Source organism: Anabrus simplex, chromosome 2 (genome assembly GCF_040414725.1).
Source record: "Anabrus simplex isolate iqAnaSimp1 chromosome 2, ASM4041472v1, whole genome shotgun sequence".
In the NCBI taxonomy this organism is placed as follows: domain Eukaryota; kingdom Metazoa; phylum Arthropoda; class Insecta; order Orthoptera; family Tettigoniidae; genus Anabrus; species Anabrus simplex.
Genome location: NC_090266.1, coordinates 605,205,056 through 605,226,552, shown reverse-complemented (window position 1 = coordinate 605,226,552; position 21,497 = coordinate 605,205,056). Strand labels below are relative to the sequence as shown.

At 43.2% G+C, this 21,497-nt stretch overlaps 1 protein-coding gene across 2 annotated transcripts in view; it reads left to right on the top strand.

The window, feature by feature from the left end:
- The window catches only part of LOC136862942 (amino acid transporter heavy chain SLC3A1), a 148,124-nt gene that overhangs the window by 19,413 nt on the left and 107,214 nt on the right, over positions 1 to 21,497 (top strand). For both annotated transcript variants that reach the window (XM_067139233.2, XM_067139232.2), the window contains exon 2: positions 21,293 to 21,469. In XM_067139233.2, coding sequence (XP_066995334.2) covers positions 21,293 to 21,469 — 177 coding nt within the window. The remainder of the gene's footprint in view (positions 1 to 21,292; positions 21,470 to 21,497) is intronic.

Here is a 21,497-nt window from a genome sequence, read left to right as displayed (position 1 = left end):
AGCATGGTCAGTTCTGTGCAGTGTTCCCGAGTGCATCGAATGCGCAAGCGCGGCCCGGCGGAATTGAAGCTTCTCATGTTTGCCTCTGCTAAACGGCAAACAGAGCGCACAATTGACATATCTTTATCATGCGACAGGTGCGAAGCTTTCGTCACTTAAAGTGATATATATATGGAAGAGAATTAGGTTTTATGGCCGTTATAATATAGTATACGGTATTAAATAAACAATGTATACGCCATAGTATTATGTAGTCTTATTCGTTGTTCCTTCGTTTTAGATGGTGTTAGCTCGGCTAACACGACATACATAGACCCGCCGCGCCTGGTTAACTATCGACATTACTACTTTTCGGCCATACACTTTTCATGTTGTTGAAGATTTACCAATTCCATTATATTAGGATATGATTTATTTCAACACACTCACTTAATTTACATCCCTTTGACTTCTTCTATATCCTTCCATTTCGACTTTACTTTTTAACAATCCCTTGATAACCCGTCCGATTAGCCTTACGAACATTTTCCCGATCTGATATGTACTCTACTAAATCCCAAGCCGACCATGTTGATCAATTTCTTTCCGAATTTTCTGACATCTTTTCTGACAGACTGGGAACTGTCATGAATTATGAAGCTCATACTGATCTTACTGATATCACGCCACTGCATCCCGTTTCATACCACTTAAAGCCTCCCCGAATGGAAACTGAAAAGATGCTGCGAGAGGGGAGCCAGCGTACCTTCCTCTTCTAATGCTTTCCCACTTTCGTTGTCGACGAGCCGAAAGGATCCTTCCGTTTAGTACTTGATTACCGTGAACTAAATTATAAATGTAATTGTGATGCTTATCCTACGCCCAAAATGCAAAGTGCATTTCATCATTTCGCGATCGTTTTCCACTCTAGACTTGAATTCAGTGTATTATCAAATTCCACTGATCACCACGATTAAGAAATTAACTGCATTCATTACAACTAGCGAGCTATTTGAATTTACCAATGTTCCCTTTTGGCTAAATTTAGAATCTCAGAACAAACAACCGCTCATTGTCTCTCTCTTTGCGGATATCAAATATCAGTTGATATACACGTACAATGACGACCTGCTTATATATATAGCGCACTTTTCCGTTCACATCCTCATTTGCGCTGTGTGCTTTCCAGATTACGCTCTACGGGATTAACCGTTAATCCTTCTAAATTCTCAATTGTACGTACATCAACTAAGTTGATGTCAGAAAATTCGGAAAGAAATTGATCAACATGGTCGGCTTGGGATTTAGTAGAGTACATATCAGATCGGGAAAATGTTCGTAAGGCTAATCGGGCGGGTTATCAAGAGATTGTTAAAAAGTAATGTCGAAATGGAAGGAAATAGAAGAAGTCACAGGGATGGAAATGGAATATCTGTGTATTTAGATCGTACTTCAGCCCTCGCTCATATTCTACCACCCCAAAATCTCAAACAGTTGCGTGCTTTCTTAGGAATGATTGGGTTTAAAGCGGAAGAACGTTAAATTTCTATGGATCGACTTCCAACAAAACGTATTTCTTACCTTAAAGTCTTTGTTCGTTCAAGACCCAATTCTAAAACATCCCAATGTTTGCCTCCAAATTGAGGTCCACACCGATGCTTCGGACATACCGAGCGGAGCAAAGCTCTGCATTCGGGAGACGCGTGAGTTCGAACTCCACCGTCGGCTGTCATGAGAATGGTTTTCTGTGAATTCCCATTTTCACTTCCAGACAAATACCGGGAGAGTTCCTATTCATAGGTCACAGCCGATTTCTTCCCCCTCCTTTCCCAATTTAAATCACCGTAATTTACTTCATCTTAATTAGCTCCTCAACTGAGGTAGGCGTAAGGAAGGGCATCCGGCCGTGGAAACATGTCGTATCATTTCATCTCACATCTTTCCAAACCTGTGTCAGGAAACGGGATCAACGGGCAGACATAGCCTACATTCCTACATACGTACCAGTGTTGCAGACATCGCAATAGCGAGCGTTTTGAATCGAATTGTCGATGAAAAATATTTACCTATACATTTTCTGGAAGTTTGCTTTCACCTACTGAAATATACTACACTGTCTTTGAAAGTGAACCTCTTGCCCTTATGGAGACCTTAGAATACTTTGAGAAATGTTTGGAACATAATTAGTTTACTGTTAAAACGGAAAATCGAGCCCTTTCTTGGCTCTTTATAAATGCTCCACATATCGGTTGCACTGGACGTTGGCTTGTGAGGTTGTCATAATTAGTTTACTGTTAAAACGGAAAATCGAGCCCTTTCTTGGCTCTTTATAAATGCTCCTCGTATCGGTTGCACTGGACGCTGGCTTGTGAGGTTGTCACGCTTTAACTTGTCTTTGAAATTATTCATCCCGAGACATGTCAGTCCCGTAGCCAGAACTCTGAAGACCGCCGAAAACTGGAATCTTCAGCTGACGTCAGCATGGCTATGGTCAAGGATACGATACTCAGCCTTCCTTACGAGGTGAACGTTGGCTCAGCACAGTCGTCAAGCCCCAGAAACCCAGGCCTGCGTAACCAGGCTACGATCCGACGGTAGCAGCTGATGGATGATGGAGCCATTGACAGGATAATGTGGAGCATGTTCATCGACACCGCAGCAACAAAGACCATTGACAAGTTAACACTTGCGCTGTAGTGGAGGATTCGGCCCTTGCCGGTGAGGCTTAGCCTGGCGACTGCCAGTGGAGAGATTACACTTGTCCACGGCGAGACGGTGACGGAATTCTCCGTGGGACGGAGGACAATGAACCACAATATTCTTATTTCTGACATGGTGAACGAGATAATCATCGTCCTAGGACTACTGAATGAGCATAAAATCATCCTGTGCATGGTTCCTAACACGCACTGCTATGGGGATGAAGCAATTTCTCAGCGGCCGGCGTGCGAAGGCACTGATTTATACCAAGCGAAGCTGTGAGGTGATCTGAGAAGACCGAGGTAGACGCTGCTGCGGATGTGGATGGAACTGCCAGTGGTGCCGGCGTATCGAAACAATCAAACGAGACGCTGATCAACACCTGTCATCGGCCTTGTATTCAACTCCTCAATTTGAGCGATAACGGCTTTCATGTCAGCCATTGCACAGCACATGGGGTTTGTGAGCCTGTTATATGCATATTCTGCTGCGGGACCATAGAATCTGATCGACCACTGCATACATGAATACGAGGAAGAACAGGGCGGAACATGCATAAAATTCTGCGGAAGGTGCATGCGGGTTCTAGCGACAACTAGAACGCGGGCAACGAGAGAACCTAGAACACCTACTGCTGGAGTATCAGTACGTCTTTTCACTAGACAGCAACTACTTTGGCAGGACGAAACTCAACCAACAACGGACTGATATGTGTGACAATGCGCCGATCAAGGCTCTATCTCCTTTCCGAGTTCCCCTCGTGAAGCAATACGAAGAAATGAAGGGGAACTAGTAATAGAACCCACGGAAAGACCTTGAAACTCTCCGATCATGCTTAAAAAGAAGAAGGACGGCTGTATTCGCTTCTGTGTTGACTACAGGACAATGAATGACGTCCCCACTACCCCAGATTGACGACACTCTGGATACGATATTAGTGTCGAAGTGGTCCTCTATACTGGATCTGAAGAGTTGGTACTGGCAAATCGAGATTATTTTTTTACGAGTTGCTTTACGTCGCACCAGCACAGACAGGTCTTATGGCCACGATGGGATAGGAAAGGGCTAGGAGTGGGAAGGAAGCGGACTTGGCCTTAAATAAGGTACATCCCGAGCATTTGCCTGGTGTGAAAAAGGGAAACCACGGGAAACCATCTTCAGGGTTGCCAACAGTGGGGTTAAAACTCACTATATCCCGATTGCAAGCTCACAGTTGCGGGCCACTAACCGCACGGCCAACTAACTCGGTTGTGGAAATTCATCCTCAAGACAGAGAAAAGACTGAATTCTCGATTCAACGTGGACCCTGGCAGTTCAAGGCCATGCCATTCGTGTTGTGGAACGCCCCGGCTACTTCCAAGCGGCTTGTGGAGACTGAGCTGCGAGGATCACTGAAAGACGTGCTTTATCTGTTCTGATAACGTCATTGTTCTGAGGAGAACCTTCGAGGAGCACCTCATAAACTTGAAAAATATTTCTGGAAAACAGAGAACATCCCAACTGTAGTTGAGCCCGAAAATGTCAGGAGTACAGTGCATAGGCCATATTGTCTCACAGGAAGTAGTTCGAACTGATACCGAGAAAATGGTGAGGAAGGGACCAGTACCCAAAGACAAGTCCCGACTTCGAATTTTTATGCATCTCAGCACCCACTACCGTCGACTTATCGGAGGATTTGCCAACATTGCCAAATCATTGCAGCGCTTTGCCGAGAACGACCGACGATTAGTCAGGACGGAGGAATGCCAGAAAGCTTTAGATCACCTAGAGCATTCCGTGTGCACAGCACCGTTGTTGGCATATCCCATGGTTGGAGCAAAGTTTGCTCTCGACAAGGACGTCAGCGAATTTGGCATTGCTGCATTCTGTCACAAGTCGTGGACAACGAAGTGTGGGTAGTGGCATACGTCAGTAAGGCCCTGCCTAAAACGGAAATAAATTACTACAACACCTGGAAAGAACTGCTGGCCGTTGTGGAGAATATAAAACATTTTGGTAATTACCTGTTGGTCCAGGAATTCCTCATCATTACTGGTCATTCGTCACTCAACTGACTTCTAAATTTCAAGATCTCGAAAAGACGACTTGCACGATGGGTGGAGAGACTGCAGTAGTACAACGATGTAATTGACAACCGCAAGGGACACCGACATACCAATGCCGACGCTCTATCCTGAGGACCTTGTCCAGAGGACTGCAAGTTTTGTTCCATAAGGGAGGGCGAACACCAAGTTCTCTGCCAAATGACCAAATTGGAGTTCGAGGTAAACTACAGCCGTGAAGTTTGAGGGATGGCAAGGAAATTGGACTTCTAGCCGAGTGGACGACTATCCGTCTTCCTAGGCCTGTACGGACAAATGTCAGTAGTTCCAACCCCAAGACTAAATTGTACTGCTCTCAGTGGGATTCGTTGGTGACCAGGGATGGATTGCTGAAACGAATCTGGAAAAGCAGCGACGGGAATCAGGTCGGCGAGCAGGTGGCTTTCCTGTGAAGTGTGGTGATGGATGTCTTAAAGGAAGTTCATGGCGAATCTTCGCGATGACACCTCGGTATCAGGAATACCCTGGAGAAATTCTGAGAGTGGTTCTATTGGGTAGGGTGCCGATCGAACGTGTAGTACTTTTGCACGAAATACGTGTGTGCAGCCAGCAAGCTGTCAAGGCGGCGATGTAAATGTAGGGGTAGGGGGTGCCCCTCGGGATAAGAGCAATTGATGTGGGTAGACCATTCCCTACCACTGACCGATAACAACACGTCGTCAGTGACTACTTAACGAAGTGGTCGGAGGCTATGCGTTCCCAAACCAATCGGCAACTTTTGTTGCAGAAACACCTCTTGAATGAGTTAGTCAGCAGTTACGGCGTATCATTAGAGCTACATTATGACCAATGACGGATCTTCGAGTCAGTTGTATTCCAAAATCTGTGTGGTCTGCTGTGTGTATATAATCAGAACCACGCCTCTACATTCCCGTTCGCACGTAATGGTGGAGCGATTCAAGAGGACCATCGAGAATCACCTGCGAATTGTTTTCAGTGGAACTGGGATTGTCATCTTCCCCTATTCCTCTTGGCATACCGATCTGCAGTGCACGGCGTTGTTTGGAAGAAAACTGCGGCTCCTAGTGGATTTAGCATTTGTTTGACCTGAGAACCATCCTACTTCGACCGACCACTACTACGTGGATCTGACAAGGAAAACGATGTGCATGCCTTTGCATGGAAGAGACTAAAGACAGGAGGCGACCGAACGGGTTATTGTGTTTTATAATCCTACAGGGAGAGTAGTGTTGTCTTCCAAGTTCTAAAAGGCTTGGGAAAGCTCTTACCATATGCTGAAGAGAATAAAGGACGTCATCTCTCACAGACAATGGAGCCCAGGCTGCAAGATTAAGATCTTACATCTCGTCTGTTTGGCATGTCACTGAGGAACAGCCAAATTAAATAACTGATCGGGATGATTCGCTCTAAAGTGGGGCTAATGTCACGCTATCATGTAACTCTCAGCCTTGTTGCAGTCCCCGTCGATACTTCCTGAAAGGAATGAATGAATCAGTTTGGGGAGCTGCCCGCCACCTAAAGACATGTAACCGCCTATGCTTCTATTATGCTACTCATCTGGTGCTTCCGTAGATTTTCTGGAAGGCAAAACTAGAATACGCCTATTCTGGCCGCTCCCCGCAGATACCAGAAGTTCATCACTAAAAAAAGCAAAGCAAAGCAAAGTCATCTCCGTACAGGCCATGAAGTTCCTTGGAGGTATGGAAGGTAAAGGCTTCCACTATCCGTAACCTCGGCAATTGATGGGCTAGAGTGGTTAGCTCTACGCTCGGCCGCCTTCGGCCCCAAGAATTAACCTGGTACTCATTTTTGGTGTAGGCTGAGTGAACCTCAGGATTAGTTCATCACTAGGTAAAAGCAGGCTCGCCGCGAACAAGTGATCGTAGTTGAGCTGTTGGTGTTGAGCTGTGTTGTGTTGTCGTCTTGTCGAGTGATATGTGCTGAGCAGTCAGTGTGTGGAGCAGTTACGTGAATTTACTGTGCGAGCTATCGGTCTCGTCTGGAGTCGAGCCGAGTTATACGTTGTGATAACCAATGGGCATGTCCTACTTCTTGGCTGAATTCACAGCGTACTGGTCTTCGGTTCAGTGGGACACGGGTTCGTTTCCTGGCTGGGTCGGGGATATTAATCTTAAATTGTTAATACCATTGTCACGGGTACTGGCTGACTGTTTGTGCTGTCCCAACATTCCTAAAACTGACTCACCACACACAACATTTTCATCCACCACAATAACACGTAGCTTCCGATACACAACATATGCCTCCAGCCCTCGCTGGATGACCTGACTTACAAGGGCTGTACCAGGCTAGAAATAGCCATGACCGGACGAGTTGGCCGTGCGGTTAGGGGCGCGCGGCTGTGAGCTTGCATCCGGAAGATAGTGAGTTCGAATCCCACTGTCGGCAGCCCTGAAAATGGTTTTGCGTGGTTTCCCATTTTCACACCAGGCAAATGCTGGACCTGTACCTTAATTAAGGCCGCGGCCGCTTCCTTCCAACTCCTAGGCCTCTCCTCTTCCATCGTCGCCATAAGACCTATCTGAGTCGCCGTGCGGTTAGGGGCGCGCGGCTGTGAGCTTGCATCCGGAAGATAGTGAGTTCGAATCCCACTGTCGGCAGCCCTGAAAATGGTTTTGCGTGGTTTCCCATTTTCACACCAGGCAAATGCTGGAGCTGTACCTTAATTAAGGCCGCGGCCGCTTCCTTCCAACTCCTAGGCCTCTCCTCTTCCATCGTCGCCATAAGACCTATCTGAGTCGGTGCGACGTAAAACCACTAGCAAAAAAAAAAAAAGTAAAAAGAAATAGCCATGTGAAGTTATTATTGATATCAACGGGCATATATGTGAAACTGGCTGCATGAAGTTGCTGTGTAAGTGACTTGTGTGCGAAGTGAAGTGAAAGGTGGAAATTGTGAGTCAAGATCACAGCAGAGTCATCCGATTCAGAAAAATACTGCCAGCCAAAGACTCTCTGTGACAAGTCTTTTGTAAATAGATAGTAATTATTGAAGTGTTGTCATTCATAGTCAAGTACAATTTAGTGTACTAATTGGGTCATCTTTCATTAAATTAGTACCGAGCGAGTTACTGCGCGGTTTGGGTCACAAGCCTGTCAGTTTGCATTCCGGAGATAGTGGGTTCGAACCCCATTGGCGGCAGCCCTGAAGACGGTTTTTCAGGATTCCCATTTTCACACCAGCTAAATGCAGAGGCTGTACCTTAATCAAGGCCACAGTCGACTCATCCCCACTCCTAGCCCTTTCATGTCCCATCGCCACCATAAGAACTATCTGTGTTTGTGACACATAGAGCAAATTGTTAAAGAATTGTTCAATAAAATGACCATTGTCTTATTCGTAACATAGTATTATTTCTAATGCCATTTACCCGCGAATAAGCAAATGAAAACACTTTATATGAATGTTTCTTCTGTTAAATCATTTAATCTATCTTTCGCAATCTCCGGATAGAGGTATTCCTTCTGTATTTCCCTACTGGCTCAGTCTGAGCTCGTGTATTAAAAACCTGCCTACAGCCATAAATGTTTATTTCCTTCTTTTTCTGCTGCCTTTCCGATACCGTGATTGGTGACATGGTTGTAGTTTGTGCGTACAGGCCATGGACTTTCTTGGAGGGGTGGAAGATAAAATCTTCAGCTATCCGTAACCTCGGCACTTGTAGGGGCTGGGTGAGGGGGAGTCGAATGATTAGGTCTACATCAGGCATCCTTTGCACCCTGCAATTAACCTGGTACTTGTTTTAGTGTAGGCCTAGGCATACCGAGAATCAAACCCACGTCCTACCGGGTGAACCGAGCAAGTCTTTACCGTCTCAGCAATACCCCAAGTAATTAATCGGCGGTGGGTAAAATCCTGGGCTTGGCCGGAAATCGAACCCAGGACCCTGTGAACCGAAAGTCTCTACGCTAACCACGCATTCAAGAAGCCGAATACTACACCCATTCGTATTAACCTTAATCATTACTTTTTAAAAATAACATTGTTTCTCAACTTGTAGTATAACTGCATGTTAAAGGGAAACACGTTAATGCGTCCAGAACCCACATGAAAAAAAGTCTTGGGAACGCGTGTTATTAAAATAACTCCAAAGATCATGTATGATGGTGAATGTTCGATGGAGACAGCCTTACAGAAGAACAATGTAATTTGAAACGCGTCAGTCTTGTCACAACGTGCTCTTCACGTTCTGTCGGTTGCTGGATATTAAATGCTCTCTTCTGAACTGAAAAGAGAAAAAAACCGTTATGCAGAAATCAGTTCGACCAAAGGACATCTCCATAATTAAATCACATTCATTCGTATGGTCAAATAACTCGTTTGAGTGGCTCAAAGGGTAGAAGAGCTGGTTTTATTAGCCCAAGTTAGCAGTCTCGATACCGGCTCAGTCCTGTGGTATTTTAAGATGTTCATGTACAACAGTCTTGTGTCGGTAGATTTACAAGCACGTAAAAAACTCCTGTGAGACAAAATTCCGGCTTCTTGGCGTCTCCTGAGAACGTAAAAGAGTAGTTAGCGTGACGTAAAGTATTATTATTATTATTATTATTATTATTATTATTATTATTATTATTATTATTATTATTATTATTATTATATGCGAAAAAGACCAGAAAACTGATCACGCAAAGCTGACTTAGAAGTTGTGCATTTCCTTCTTTGCCAGGCAGCCTTCAAAGTTTTCTCTCATCGTGGTTCTTCGTTCTTCAGTCCACTTTGCTCCTGTCTTCTTCTTGTGGTTTCTCTCTGCTCTACTTCGCACTTGTTGATTTTCGTTCTGTAGCGGGTTCGGTGAGCGATGTCGGCCACTTTGATTCCTGATTTTTCCAGGTCTTGGCGGATTTCCGTTGTCCACTTATTTGTTTTGATGTTTTCTGTTGCCTCAAGTAAGATTCTTGTCAGTCTGTTTTCTGGAAGGCGTTTGATGTGTCCGTAAAATTTCAGGCGTCTTTTACTGACGTCGGCCGCAGGGTTTGAGAGCTCCTAAGTTTTTGTACGAGATTGCAGTCTATATCCTTCGTCAGTCAGTTTTGGGCCGAGAATTTTTCTGATGATTTTACGTTCCTCTTTCAGGATGTCTTCGAGTACTGTTTTCCTGTAGAGATCCAGTGTTTCACTCGCGTATAGTATTTCAGGTTTGATCACAGTATTGTAATATCGAATTTTGGTGAAGATGGAAAGGCATTTTTTGTTGTGAATGTTTTGCGTTCGGCCGAGGGCTCTCTTCATTTTCTGGATGCGGACTTCGAGGGCCTTCTGTTCTTTTCCTGTTGGTACTATAATTTCTCCGAGGTATCGGAACTCAGTTACTTTTTCGATTGTGCCAAATTTCGTGTTCAAATTCTGGAGGCTGCAGTGGTTGCACATGACCTTGGTTTTTGAGAAGGAGATTTGTAGGCCGAATTTTTCTGAGCATTTCTTGAGGGTTTCGATTTGGTTGATTGCCTGTTGTTCGTTTGTTGCGAGGATCGCGAGATCATCTGCGAAAGCGGGACAGAAGATTTTTACATGTTTTCTTGTCATACTTAATAGTTGCCAATTTCCTTGAGCTTTTAGAGCTTGTTCCCATTCTCTCATGATTTTGTCCAGGGCTATGTTAAAGAGTAGTGGGGAAAGTCCATCTCCTTGTCGGACACCGGTTCTTATCTGAAAAGTTTCAGATATATTTCCCATGAATTTTACTTGGGAGGTTGTGTTGATGAGAGTTAGTCTGATGATTTTTTGAGTCTTGTTGTCCAGTCCGTATTCACTCAGTGTTTGGAAGAAGGATTGCCGGTCAATGGAGTCATAAGCTTTCTGGAAGTCCATGAAGGTGCAGATAGTGGGTTGTTTTCTTGTGTGTCGTAGTTTCAAGATGGTTTTCAGGTTGAGTATCTGTTCTGCACAGGATCTGTGGGGCCTGAAGCCCGCTTGGTATTCGCCTATGAGTGGTTCTAGTTGTTCCTGTGTTCTTTGGAGGAGGACTGCGGAGAGGATTTTGTATGCGACTTGCACCAGGGAAATTCCCCTGTAATTGTTCACATCTGTTCGGCCACCTTTTTGTGAAGTGGAGCGATGAGGGCGTTTGTCCAATTTTATGGTAGTTTTTCCATTGTCCAAATTTCTTGTATGATTTGTGTGAGTTCTTGGAGAGAATTCTTTCCTAGATGTTTAAGGAGCTCTGCTACGTCTCCGGATGCCTTGTTGTTTTTCAGTCGTTGTATGTCGGTGTATTTCCTCTTGTGTAGGTGGGGATGAGTCTGGGTTTGGGTTAGGGTGGGGTTTAAGTGGAAACCTTTCCGTTGGTTCTGGGTAGTTAAGTAGTGACTCGAAGTATCTCGCGAGTTCCTTGGTGATTTCGTCATCTGTGAGCGCCGATTTTCCGTTTTGTTTTCTGAAGCAGAGGTTCTTGGGGGTGTACCCATTTAATCTGTTGCGGAAGACGCTGTAAAATATCTGGTGTTGTAGTTGCGGAAGTCCTGTTCGGCTGACTTCAGTTGGTCCTCCAGGTATTTTCTCTTGGTTTGTCTGATGAGTTTAGAGATCTGTCTGCGAACTTCGCGGAATTTTTCTTCGTTTTCAGGTGTACGGTTGCTGATGAACTTCTGGTATGCGTTTTTTCTATTCAATATGGCTTGGTCACATTCGGTGTTCCAAAACGGGTGTCTGCTCTTTTTCTGTAGTGGGATTTGCTCTGATGCACTCTTCATGATTTTGTCGTGGAATTCGTTCCAAGTTTTGGCTGGGATTTTTCCCACGTTTCCCTGAGATTTGATGTATTTATTTGTGCTGTGTCCAATTTTTTGTTTGCCTTGGATTTCTGGTAGAAGCGTTTTGGGGTAAATTTCACTTTGATTCTCGTTAGATGATGGTCCGAGTCAATGTTGGCTCCTCTGCGGACTTGAACGTTGTGTACTTCTTTTTGTGCTGGGAAGGAGATGGCGACATGATCGATCTGGTGTTTGCCGCAGCAGGTGTTGGGTGATTCCCATGTGAAGAGCTTATTGGGGTTTTTTCGTAGGGATTTTGACATCATTTTCAGGTCGTGTTGTTGACAGAGCTCGATGAGGCGTTTGTCATTTTTGTTAGTCTTTTCGTGTGCTGAGAATCTTCCTGCGGTTTTTCTGTAGCACTTTTCTTTACCAGTTTTACCGTTGAAATCGCCGAGGAGAATGATTGTGTCTTTTTCAGGTATTTTGATGAGTGTGGTTTCAAGTTTGTTCCAGAAGTTTTCTGTTTGTTTCTGATCTTTGCAATCGTTGGTGAGTGCGTGGGCATTTACAACGGTATAGTGGCGATTTGCACAGCGAAGTCGCAAGGTCATTAGTCTGTTGTTTATGGGTGTGATCTCTTCTACGGAGTTCACGATCTTTTTGTGTACGAAAAAGGCCATGCCTAACATTGGTGTGGCTTTTCCTACTGTTCGTGTAGTTTTGCTCTTGAAAATTCGGTAGTTACCATATTCTGATATCTCCGACTCAGTGAGTCTGGTCTCTTGTACGGCGAGTAGCTGGATTTTTTGCTGATCTAATTCTGATGTTAATCTGAGAAGTTTGCCTACTTGTAGGAGTGTGTTTATGTTTAGCGTGCCGATGTGGAAGGGCGTTTTAGTGGGAAGTTTGCCAGAGAGCTCCGACTCTCTCTTTCGTGTCAGCCTGGCTCCTCCAGAATCCGAGTGGCCGGTTGCCGCCTTCGTTTTCAGTTGGCGGGTGGACTGGTTACCACCTGGAGTAATGTTGTTCTTACTTGAACGAATCACGGTGTGCTTGTTCTCAAGCGATTGGGTTGATCCCGAGGGATCGGAGTGCAATCAGGTGGGTGAGTTCTTGAAGGTTTTATGAGGCAGCCGCTCCAACTCGGAGTACAGACGCTGACCAGTTGCCGCACCAAATAGGTGAACAGACGCTACTGGATTTATTATTATCCTACGCCGTTGGCTATCTAGTGACACTTCCGCCTTTAGGGGCAGTTTCCCACCCCAAGGGCAAGAGAGTGCCCTGAACTTCTACCCGCTCATCCGCCCTCCGAAGAGGACGTTGGCACTTGGGAGAGGAGGACCACTTATACCGGTGGTCACTCGGTTTGTGGACGCAGTTTAACGTCATGCCCGGGACATCGTAAAGCATTATTATTATTATTATTATTATTATTATTATTATTATTATTATTATTATTATTATTATTATTATTATTATTATTATTATTACAGTAAAATATATGCATTATGCCTAACGCTGTCTTAGCCTGTTCTCGGACAGAATATGACCTCTAGGTTATTGCCTGTCAACGAACATCATGTCAACCCTTGTTACGCAGGAAGCGCAGGCAATGTGACGATTTATCAGCCATTTACCAACTGTACCGTTTGTTGTAGCTACTTGAGGTCGCAGAAGCATGTGCAGATATCTAACATCGGTAAGATGGACGTAGGGCCTTTCGGTAAATCTATGTACCATAAGAAGATTTTCATTTAACTGCCATTAAACTAGCAAGTTCACACTTTGAACATAATTATCCTCAAATACGTATTATTGTCAAAATGACGGTTCTTCTATAGCAAAGTTTCAAGACTTAGTCTATATATTGTCATGTCGGACTCTACTGTTAGTTATTCATTAATCTTATAAATCAGTCTTCCATGACGTTGCAGAATATTCTTTATCAAACTCTACACTTAACTTGCTAAACGATACTATATTTGAATCTAGAAGTCGGGAAATGAGGCATGATCACTGCTTTCCCATCAAGGTGATCGTGGTTCGAATCTCGGTCAATGCACGTAGGATTTTGTAAATGAAATATCACATCATTATGGTTCGGATTCTTCGTAAAATTGGTGATCCCGTGGTTCTGATCACGGTATCAACAGTCACGTAAAACTACAAATTTGCCTTTGTAGACAGGAAATAAGTACGTTTGTCTGCCCCATTACTTTGGTAATGCTGTTTTTATTCGCAGCTAGTGCAGAGATATAACGCATAATTCCCTTAGTTCTGGATGATCTGAGCGACCAAGTCTGTAGAGAAGATGAAGGCAACGTAAAACACTGTAGCTATGGACGAGCTCCCAGGAAACAGTAGGCCTAGGCAATATAGTTCTTATTACATTACTCTAGTAAGCTGATTGTCACGTATGATAAGCAGGAGTTCTGGCTCCTCGTCCTTGATGTGGCAAGGGATACCAGTCTCGAAACCCGCCCGGCCACTTATACTGTAATTTTACTTAGATTATAGACTCCTGTTGGCATGAGGACACCTTTTACTTTTTATTCTACTATTTGAAACGCGCCAGTCTAGTCACAACCTCAAAACACGTAATGCTCTTCAAGTTCTGTCGGCTGCTGGATATCAAATGCTCTCTTCTGAACTTGCAGTTGCGGCCGTGGCCTTAAGTTACGTACCATCCCAGCATTTGCCTGGAGGAGAAGTGGTAAACCACGGAAAACCACTTCCAGGATGACTGAGGTGAGAATCGAACCCACCTCTACTCAGTTGATTTCTTTGGATTTTTTCCAGTTCTTGAATCAAGTAATCCTGGTGAGGGTCCCATACACTGGAACCATATTCTAGTTGGGTTTTTACCAGAGATTTATATTTATATTTATTTAGATTTATATGACCTCTCCATTACATCCTTACTACAACCCCTAAACGCCATCATAACCATGTGCAGAGGTCTGTACCCTTTATTTACAATCCCATTTATGTGATTAGCCCAATGAAGGTCTTTCCTTATATTAACAACCAGATACTTACAATGATCCCCCAAAGGAATTTTCACCCCATCAACGCAGTAATTAAAACTGATAGGACTTGTCCTATTTGTGAAACTCATAACCTGACTTTTAACCCCGCTTATCATCATACCATTGACTGCTGTCCATCTCACAACATTATTGAGGTAATGTTGCAGTTGCTCACAATCTTGTAACTTATTTATTACTCTATACAGAATAACATCATCCGCAAAACGTTTTACGTCTGATTCCACTCCTTTACTCATATCATTTAAATATATAAGAAAACATAAAGGTCCAATAATACTGCCTTGAGGAATTCCCCTCTTAATTATTACAGGGTCAGATAAAGCTTCGCCTACTCTAATTCCCTAAGATCTATTTTCTAGAAATATAGCAACCCATTCAGTCACTCTTTTGTCTAGTCGAATTGCACTCATTTTTGACAGTAGTCTCCCATGAACCACCCTATCAAATTCTTTAGACAGGTCAATCGCGATACTGTCCAATTGACCTCCTGAATCCAAGATATCTGCTATATCTTGCTGGAATCCTACAAGTTGAGCTTCAGTGGAATAACCTTTCCTAAAGCCGAACGGCCTTCTATCGAACCAGTTATTAATTTCGCAAACATGTCTAATATAATCAGAAATAATGTCTTCCCAAAGCTTACGTGTAACTCTTGTCAAACTTACTGGCCTGTAATATTCAGCTTTATGTCTATCACCCTTTCCTTTATACACAGGGGCTACTATAGCAACTCCTACTTCTACTACTACTAATGTCGTATGGCTTTTAGTGCCGGAATATCCGAGGACGGGTTCGGCTCGTCAGGTGAAGGTCTTTCTATTTGACGCCCCGTAGGCGACCTCCGCGTCGTGATGAGGATGAAATGATGATAAAGACAACACATACACCCAGCCCCCGGGCCGTAGGAATTAACCAATTAAGGTTAAAGTCCCCGACCCGGCCGGGAATCGAACCCGGGACCCTCTGAACCGAAGGCCAGTACGCTGACCGTTCAGCCAACGAGTCGGGCACTACTAATAATAATCATAATACATGTCCGAATGTTTGGGCGCTAGAGTTCATCAAAATGGATCCCTCGTATTTAATTTTAATAAAGCATGATAATTCTATCTTCTCCCAGAGCGTGCACATAAGTCTGTGTTCTGGTGTTCTGCACTAAGAAAAAGGTGGGAACAGCCCCTGGTTATAGACCTAAAACAACTACTCCACACTGACTAGAAATCTTCTTCTTCTCCTTTATCTGTTTACCCTCCAGGATCGGTTATTACCTCGGATTCAGCGAGGGATCCCACCTCTACCGCCTCAAGGGCAGTGTCCTGGAGCTTCAGACTCTGAGTCGGGGGATACAACTGGAGATGATGACCAGCACCTTGCCCAGGCGGCCTCGCCTGCTATGCTGAACAGGGGCCTTGTGGGGGGATGGGAAGATTTGAAGGGATAGACAAGGAAGACGGAAGGAAGCGGCCGTGGCCTTAAGTTAGGTACCATCCCGGCATTTGATTGGAGGAGAAGTGGGAAACCACGGAAAACCACTTCCAGGATGGCTGAGGTGGGAATTGAACCCACCTCTACTCAGTTGGCCTTCTGAGGCTGAGTGGATTCCGTTCCAGCCCTCGTACAACTTTTCAAATTTCGTGGCAGAGCCAGGAATCGAACCCTGGCGTTCGGGGGTGGCAGCTAATCACACTAACCACTACACCACAGAGGCGGACGCGTATATCACAATTATACGAAAAACATCAGTACCTGCTTCTTTATGGCCTTAGTAGAACGATATCGTTTACATAATGCTCGCGAAATGGTAGAAATATTTTTTTTGCTAGGGGCTTTACGTCGCATCGACACAGATAGGTCTTATGGCGACGATGGGATAGGAAAGGCCTAGGAGTGGGAAGGAAGCGGCCGTGGCCTTAATTAAGGTACAGCCCCAGCATTTGCCTGGTGTGAAAATGGGAAACCACGGAAAACCATCTTCAGGGCTGCCGATAGTGGGATTCGAACCTACTATCTCCCGGATGCAAGCTCACAGCCGCGCGCCTCTACGCGCACGGCCAACTTGCCCGGTGTAGAAATAATTAACGTCAGTTTTATTTCCATCACTTGAACAATAATGAATGTGGAAAACGATCACAGCTGCAAATAACACTATCTCACGTTTGGAGAGGAAGTGTCTGTAGCGACTACAACGTGGTGGAGTTGCTCCGAGGCTCGCAGCAGCTCAGGTGGCCGAACCACGCATCACTGGTCATGTATCAGTCGAGCTGTTTAGTAGTAGGTTCGAATCACACGCTGGTAATTTTTTAATTTCTTCAATTAACGCTGTTTAGAGTGACTGTAATATTGCCTCATATCATCCTGTTCCAAAGAGTGAATTTTTATTTGGTTCTGACAAGGACCGTTTTTTATCCGATGTTACGTAACCAGGTTGGACTACGACGTGATGGTCTCTAGGTAGGAAGTAGAGTTCCCTGCATATTCAGAGTAACAAGTGTTCGAGATGGTCCGTCACTCTTTTGTCTAGTCCAGTTGCACTCAGTTTTGCCAGTAGTCTCCCACGATCTACCCTATTAAATTCCTTAGATAGGTCGATCGCAATACAGTCCATTTGACCTCCTGAATACAGGATGTCTGCTATACCTTTCTGGAATCCTACAAGTTAAGCTTCACTGGAATAACCTTTCCTAAACCCGAACTGCCTTCTATCGAACCAGTTATTAATTTCGCAAACATGTCTAATAAAATCAGAAAGAATGCTTTCCCAAAGCTTACATGCATTGCACGTCAAACTGACTGGCCTGTAATTTTCAGCTTTATATCTATCACCCTTTCCTTTATACACAGGGGCTACTATAGCAACTCTCCATTCATTTGGTATACCTCCTTCTTGCAAACAATAATCAGGTAAGTACTTCAGATAAGGTATTCTATCCCAACCCATTGTCTTTAGTATATCCCCAGAAACCTCATCCATTCCAGCTGCTTTTCTAGTTTTCAACTATTGTATCTTACTGTAAATGTCATTGTTACCATAGATAAATTGTAATACTTCTTTAGCATTAGTCACCTCGTCTATCTGGACATTATCCTTGTAACCAACAATCTTTACATACTGTTGACTGAATACTTCTGCCTTTCAAGATCCTTGCATACACACTCCCCTTGTTCATTAATGATTCCAGGAATGTCCTTCTTCGAAACTGTTTCTGCCTTAAAATACCTGTACATACCCTTCCATTTTTCACTAAAATGTGTATGACTGCCAATTATGCTTGCCATCATGTTACCCTTAGCAGACTTATTTGTTATATTCAATTTCCTAGTAAGTTCCTTCAATTTCTCTTTACCTCCACAACCATTTCTAATTCTATTTCTTTCCAACCTGCACCTCCTTCTAAGTCTCTTTATTTCTCTGCTATAATATAGTGGGTCTTTACCATTCCTCACCAGCCTTAAAGCTGCAAACCAGCTTTTACATTCATCAACAGTTGCTTAAACCCAGCCCAGGGTTTATTTACGTTTTCCACCGATCATACTTTTTAAAAGCTCCCTCAAGCTGTTTTCTCAGCCATACGCTACTACCTAATAGTCTTGATTTTTATGCCTTCTTTTCTATGACATTTATATTTAACTACGACAAAAACAGCTTCGTGATCACTAATACCATCTATTACTTAGGTTTCGTCCGGCTCCGTAGTTAAATGGTTAGCGTGCTGGCCTTTGGTCGCAGGGGTCCCGGGTTCGATTCCAGGCACTGTCGGGAAATTTCACCATCATTTCTCTGGCACGGGGGCTGGGTACATGTGTCGTCTTCATAATCATTTCATCCTCATCACGACGCGCAGGTCACCTACGAGCGTCAAACCAAGAGACCTGCACATGGCGAGCCGAACTTGTCCTCGGACCCTCCCGGCACTAAAAGCCATACGCCATTTAATTTTTACTTCGGTTCCTGTGTAGCGCTCATCTGGTTTTACCAGCATCACATCCAGTATATTCTTCCCTCTAGTTGGTTTCATCACTTTCTGAATCAGCTGCCCTTCCTATATTAACTTATTTACCATTTGTTTGCCATTCTTCCTGTCATTCGCATTACCTTCCCAATTGACATTTAGTAAATTGAGATCACCCGCTACAATCACGTTATATCCATATCGTTTCCCCCATAGTTGATTATCTTATCAAATAATTCTGAATCAACGTCAGCGCTACCCTTTCCCTATCTGTACACTCCATAGACATTAAGTTGCCTATTATCTTCAGAGATGAGCCTTACGCCTAGAATTTCATGTTTGTCATCTTTACGTTATTCGTAGCTTAAAATTTTTTGTCACCTGAATGAATGCTCTCCCTCTTACCATTCCAGTCCTATCTCTACGATACACACTCCAGTTCTGTGAGAATATTTCGGGCATCCATTATATAATTTCTCAGTCATGATTCAACTCCTATTACAATATCTGGTAAGTATATATCTATTAAATTATTTAATTATATTCCTTTCTTTTCAATACTTCTACAGTTCAACACTAATATTTTTATGTCATCCCTATTTGACTTCCAAATCCCTGTACCTTTATCACCGCTCACTAGACCACTTCGTTTCCTTGAATGTGCCTCCCTATAATCCTTCTAAACCAATTTCCTAACTAATATGTACCACTGCGGTTTAAGTGAAGGTCATCTGAGCGCAGATCCCTATTTCCTACTCACCCATTAGGATCTAGAAATCTCAATCTCAGCTTCCCACATATCCATTCCATAATTTCATTTAAATCCCCAATCACCTTCCAGTCAGTATCTCTCCTACACAGTATTCCACTGATAACAATCTCCGCTTCCTTAAACTTCACCCGTGTTGCATTTACCAGGTCCCACACATCCCCAACTATGTTGGTACTCATACCTGCTTGCCTTACGTTGTTGATATCAACGTGAAACATTACCGCCTTATCCTTTCTTTCCTCCTTCTGTCCTACTTTTCTCAACATCTGCCTTAACCTAATTCCTGGATAACACTCTACACTGGTTCCCTTTGCTCCACACACTTTCCCCACACGTCTAACAAAGGTATCCCCCATGACCAGAGTCTCGATACTACCCACCTCATTTGATCCCCTCCCCTCCTGGTCAGCCCTATCTTTCCTCACTGCTGCAGAAGCTCTTTGCCTCCAGAGAAAAAACCACGTCTTGTTAAGTAGTTCTTCAAATAATCACTAGGAATGAGTTCAAATCAACCCGTACACGTATATCCCTTTGCCACCAATCAGATTGGTTCTTTCACTACAACGTGGTTCACGAATCTCGCTTTCACATAATTAGGATGTTGTCCCATTCCTTTGCTTCCAACCGCATGTGATTATACTATAGTTAGCATCACTGATGCTACTGTTGACGATAATTTTATGAGTTGAGTAATTAGGGTTATAATTTGGAACGAGCCGTCTTTTTAAATTTGTAATAGGGACTCCTTGCACTACTTGAGGATTCTGTCAAATAACCCGTGTATCCACTGTGTCTATTATCGTGTAGTGTAATTTACATTACCTGAGGTTTATAAGAAATACGCTTTGATTTGAAATTATTACTCTACTGTGTATTATACATTTCCCTGGACTAGGTGTGAGAAACATTTGGAAAATTTCACTCTGCTATGGGTATATTGTTTAATAATATAAAGAGTATGGGTGTTAATTTTGATTGTTCTTAATTTTTGCTATTGTAAGTATAAGTGTAAGCCTTTTAGGAACCTGCTATTCATTACTTAAAATATCCTGAGTTCACTTCACACGATCAAAAACTGTTGTGATCGTACGCCTTGATTAATACTAAAATGTTGCAGTATCACAGTATATGATTCCTATCCTGTGTATACTCATTATCATAGACAATATCCTTGAATAAACTAATTCATGCGGGTCGATCACTATGATAGATATGACGTTATTAAATAGCATGATGAGAGAATCATTGTATACAGATGTTCCCAACATGGTTCTAGGAGGTAACACGTAACTTCTTGGGTTCAATTTCCTGTAATGCCACGATTTGAAGATTGGTTTGACGTTCTGAAACAGGGTACACTTAGCCTTGGGGTCACAACTCTGAGGAGAAGTGGATTGGATCCTTAAATGCTCAATTTATTATTTATTTCATATATTTTAGTTATACACAAAGAAATGTATAATCTTCACAGAAATATTTTAAAACGTATGTAAGCAAAAACATGAAGACTTTCGAACGGTTTGCATACATACAAAGCTGTACAGTAACAGTTGCTACTGGGACTACTACCATTATTCCGTAAGGAAGAATGAAATGCACTTTTATGCGAACTGTAAAGCAAAAATGATGATACTGAAGTGTCTAAGAAAATATATCGCAAGTAAGAAAATTCTCTTTTGCACATTTGCAGTATCGAACATCTAAGTGAGTAGTTTTGTTGAATGCTGTGTATTATTATCCGTTTGTGAAGCAACAACGGTCTCTTAAAATTCCTATGCAATTGTATTTAATACCAAATGATGGATATTATCAGTTCCAAATCTCAAATGCAATATACCTCTAGTGCCATGTTAACTCTGATGAGCCTTCTAATAAATTATTCCAACAAAATATATCTCAGAATAGCCACTCCAAAAATTGAAATACTTAGTCCATATTGGCATTCTTCATGTAGAACCTAATGATGAAAAAATGCTGATTACATTTTAAAATTTCTGGGCACTGCGAAGTCTTAATTTTGATCAAGGTGAATAATCTTCTAATGATTTACCGTCTTTTACAGGCCTTGAGAATCGACTGGATTATATCGAGAAGCTTGGTGTGCGGACAGTGTGCCTCTCATCTATCTTCGATTCACCGTTAAAGGATCCTTCTTCTGTGATCGACTTCAAAAACGTTGCGCCACAGTTTGGAACACTGGAGGATTTCATGAAACTCGTGAAGAAAATACAGGAAAAAGGTATGTGATGAGATTGTGTTGGGCATGA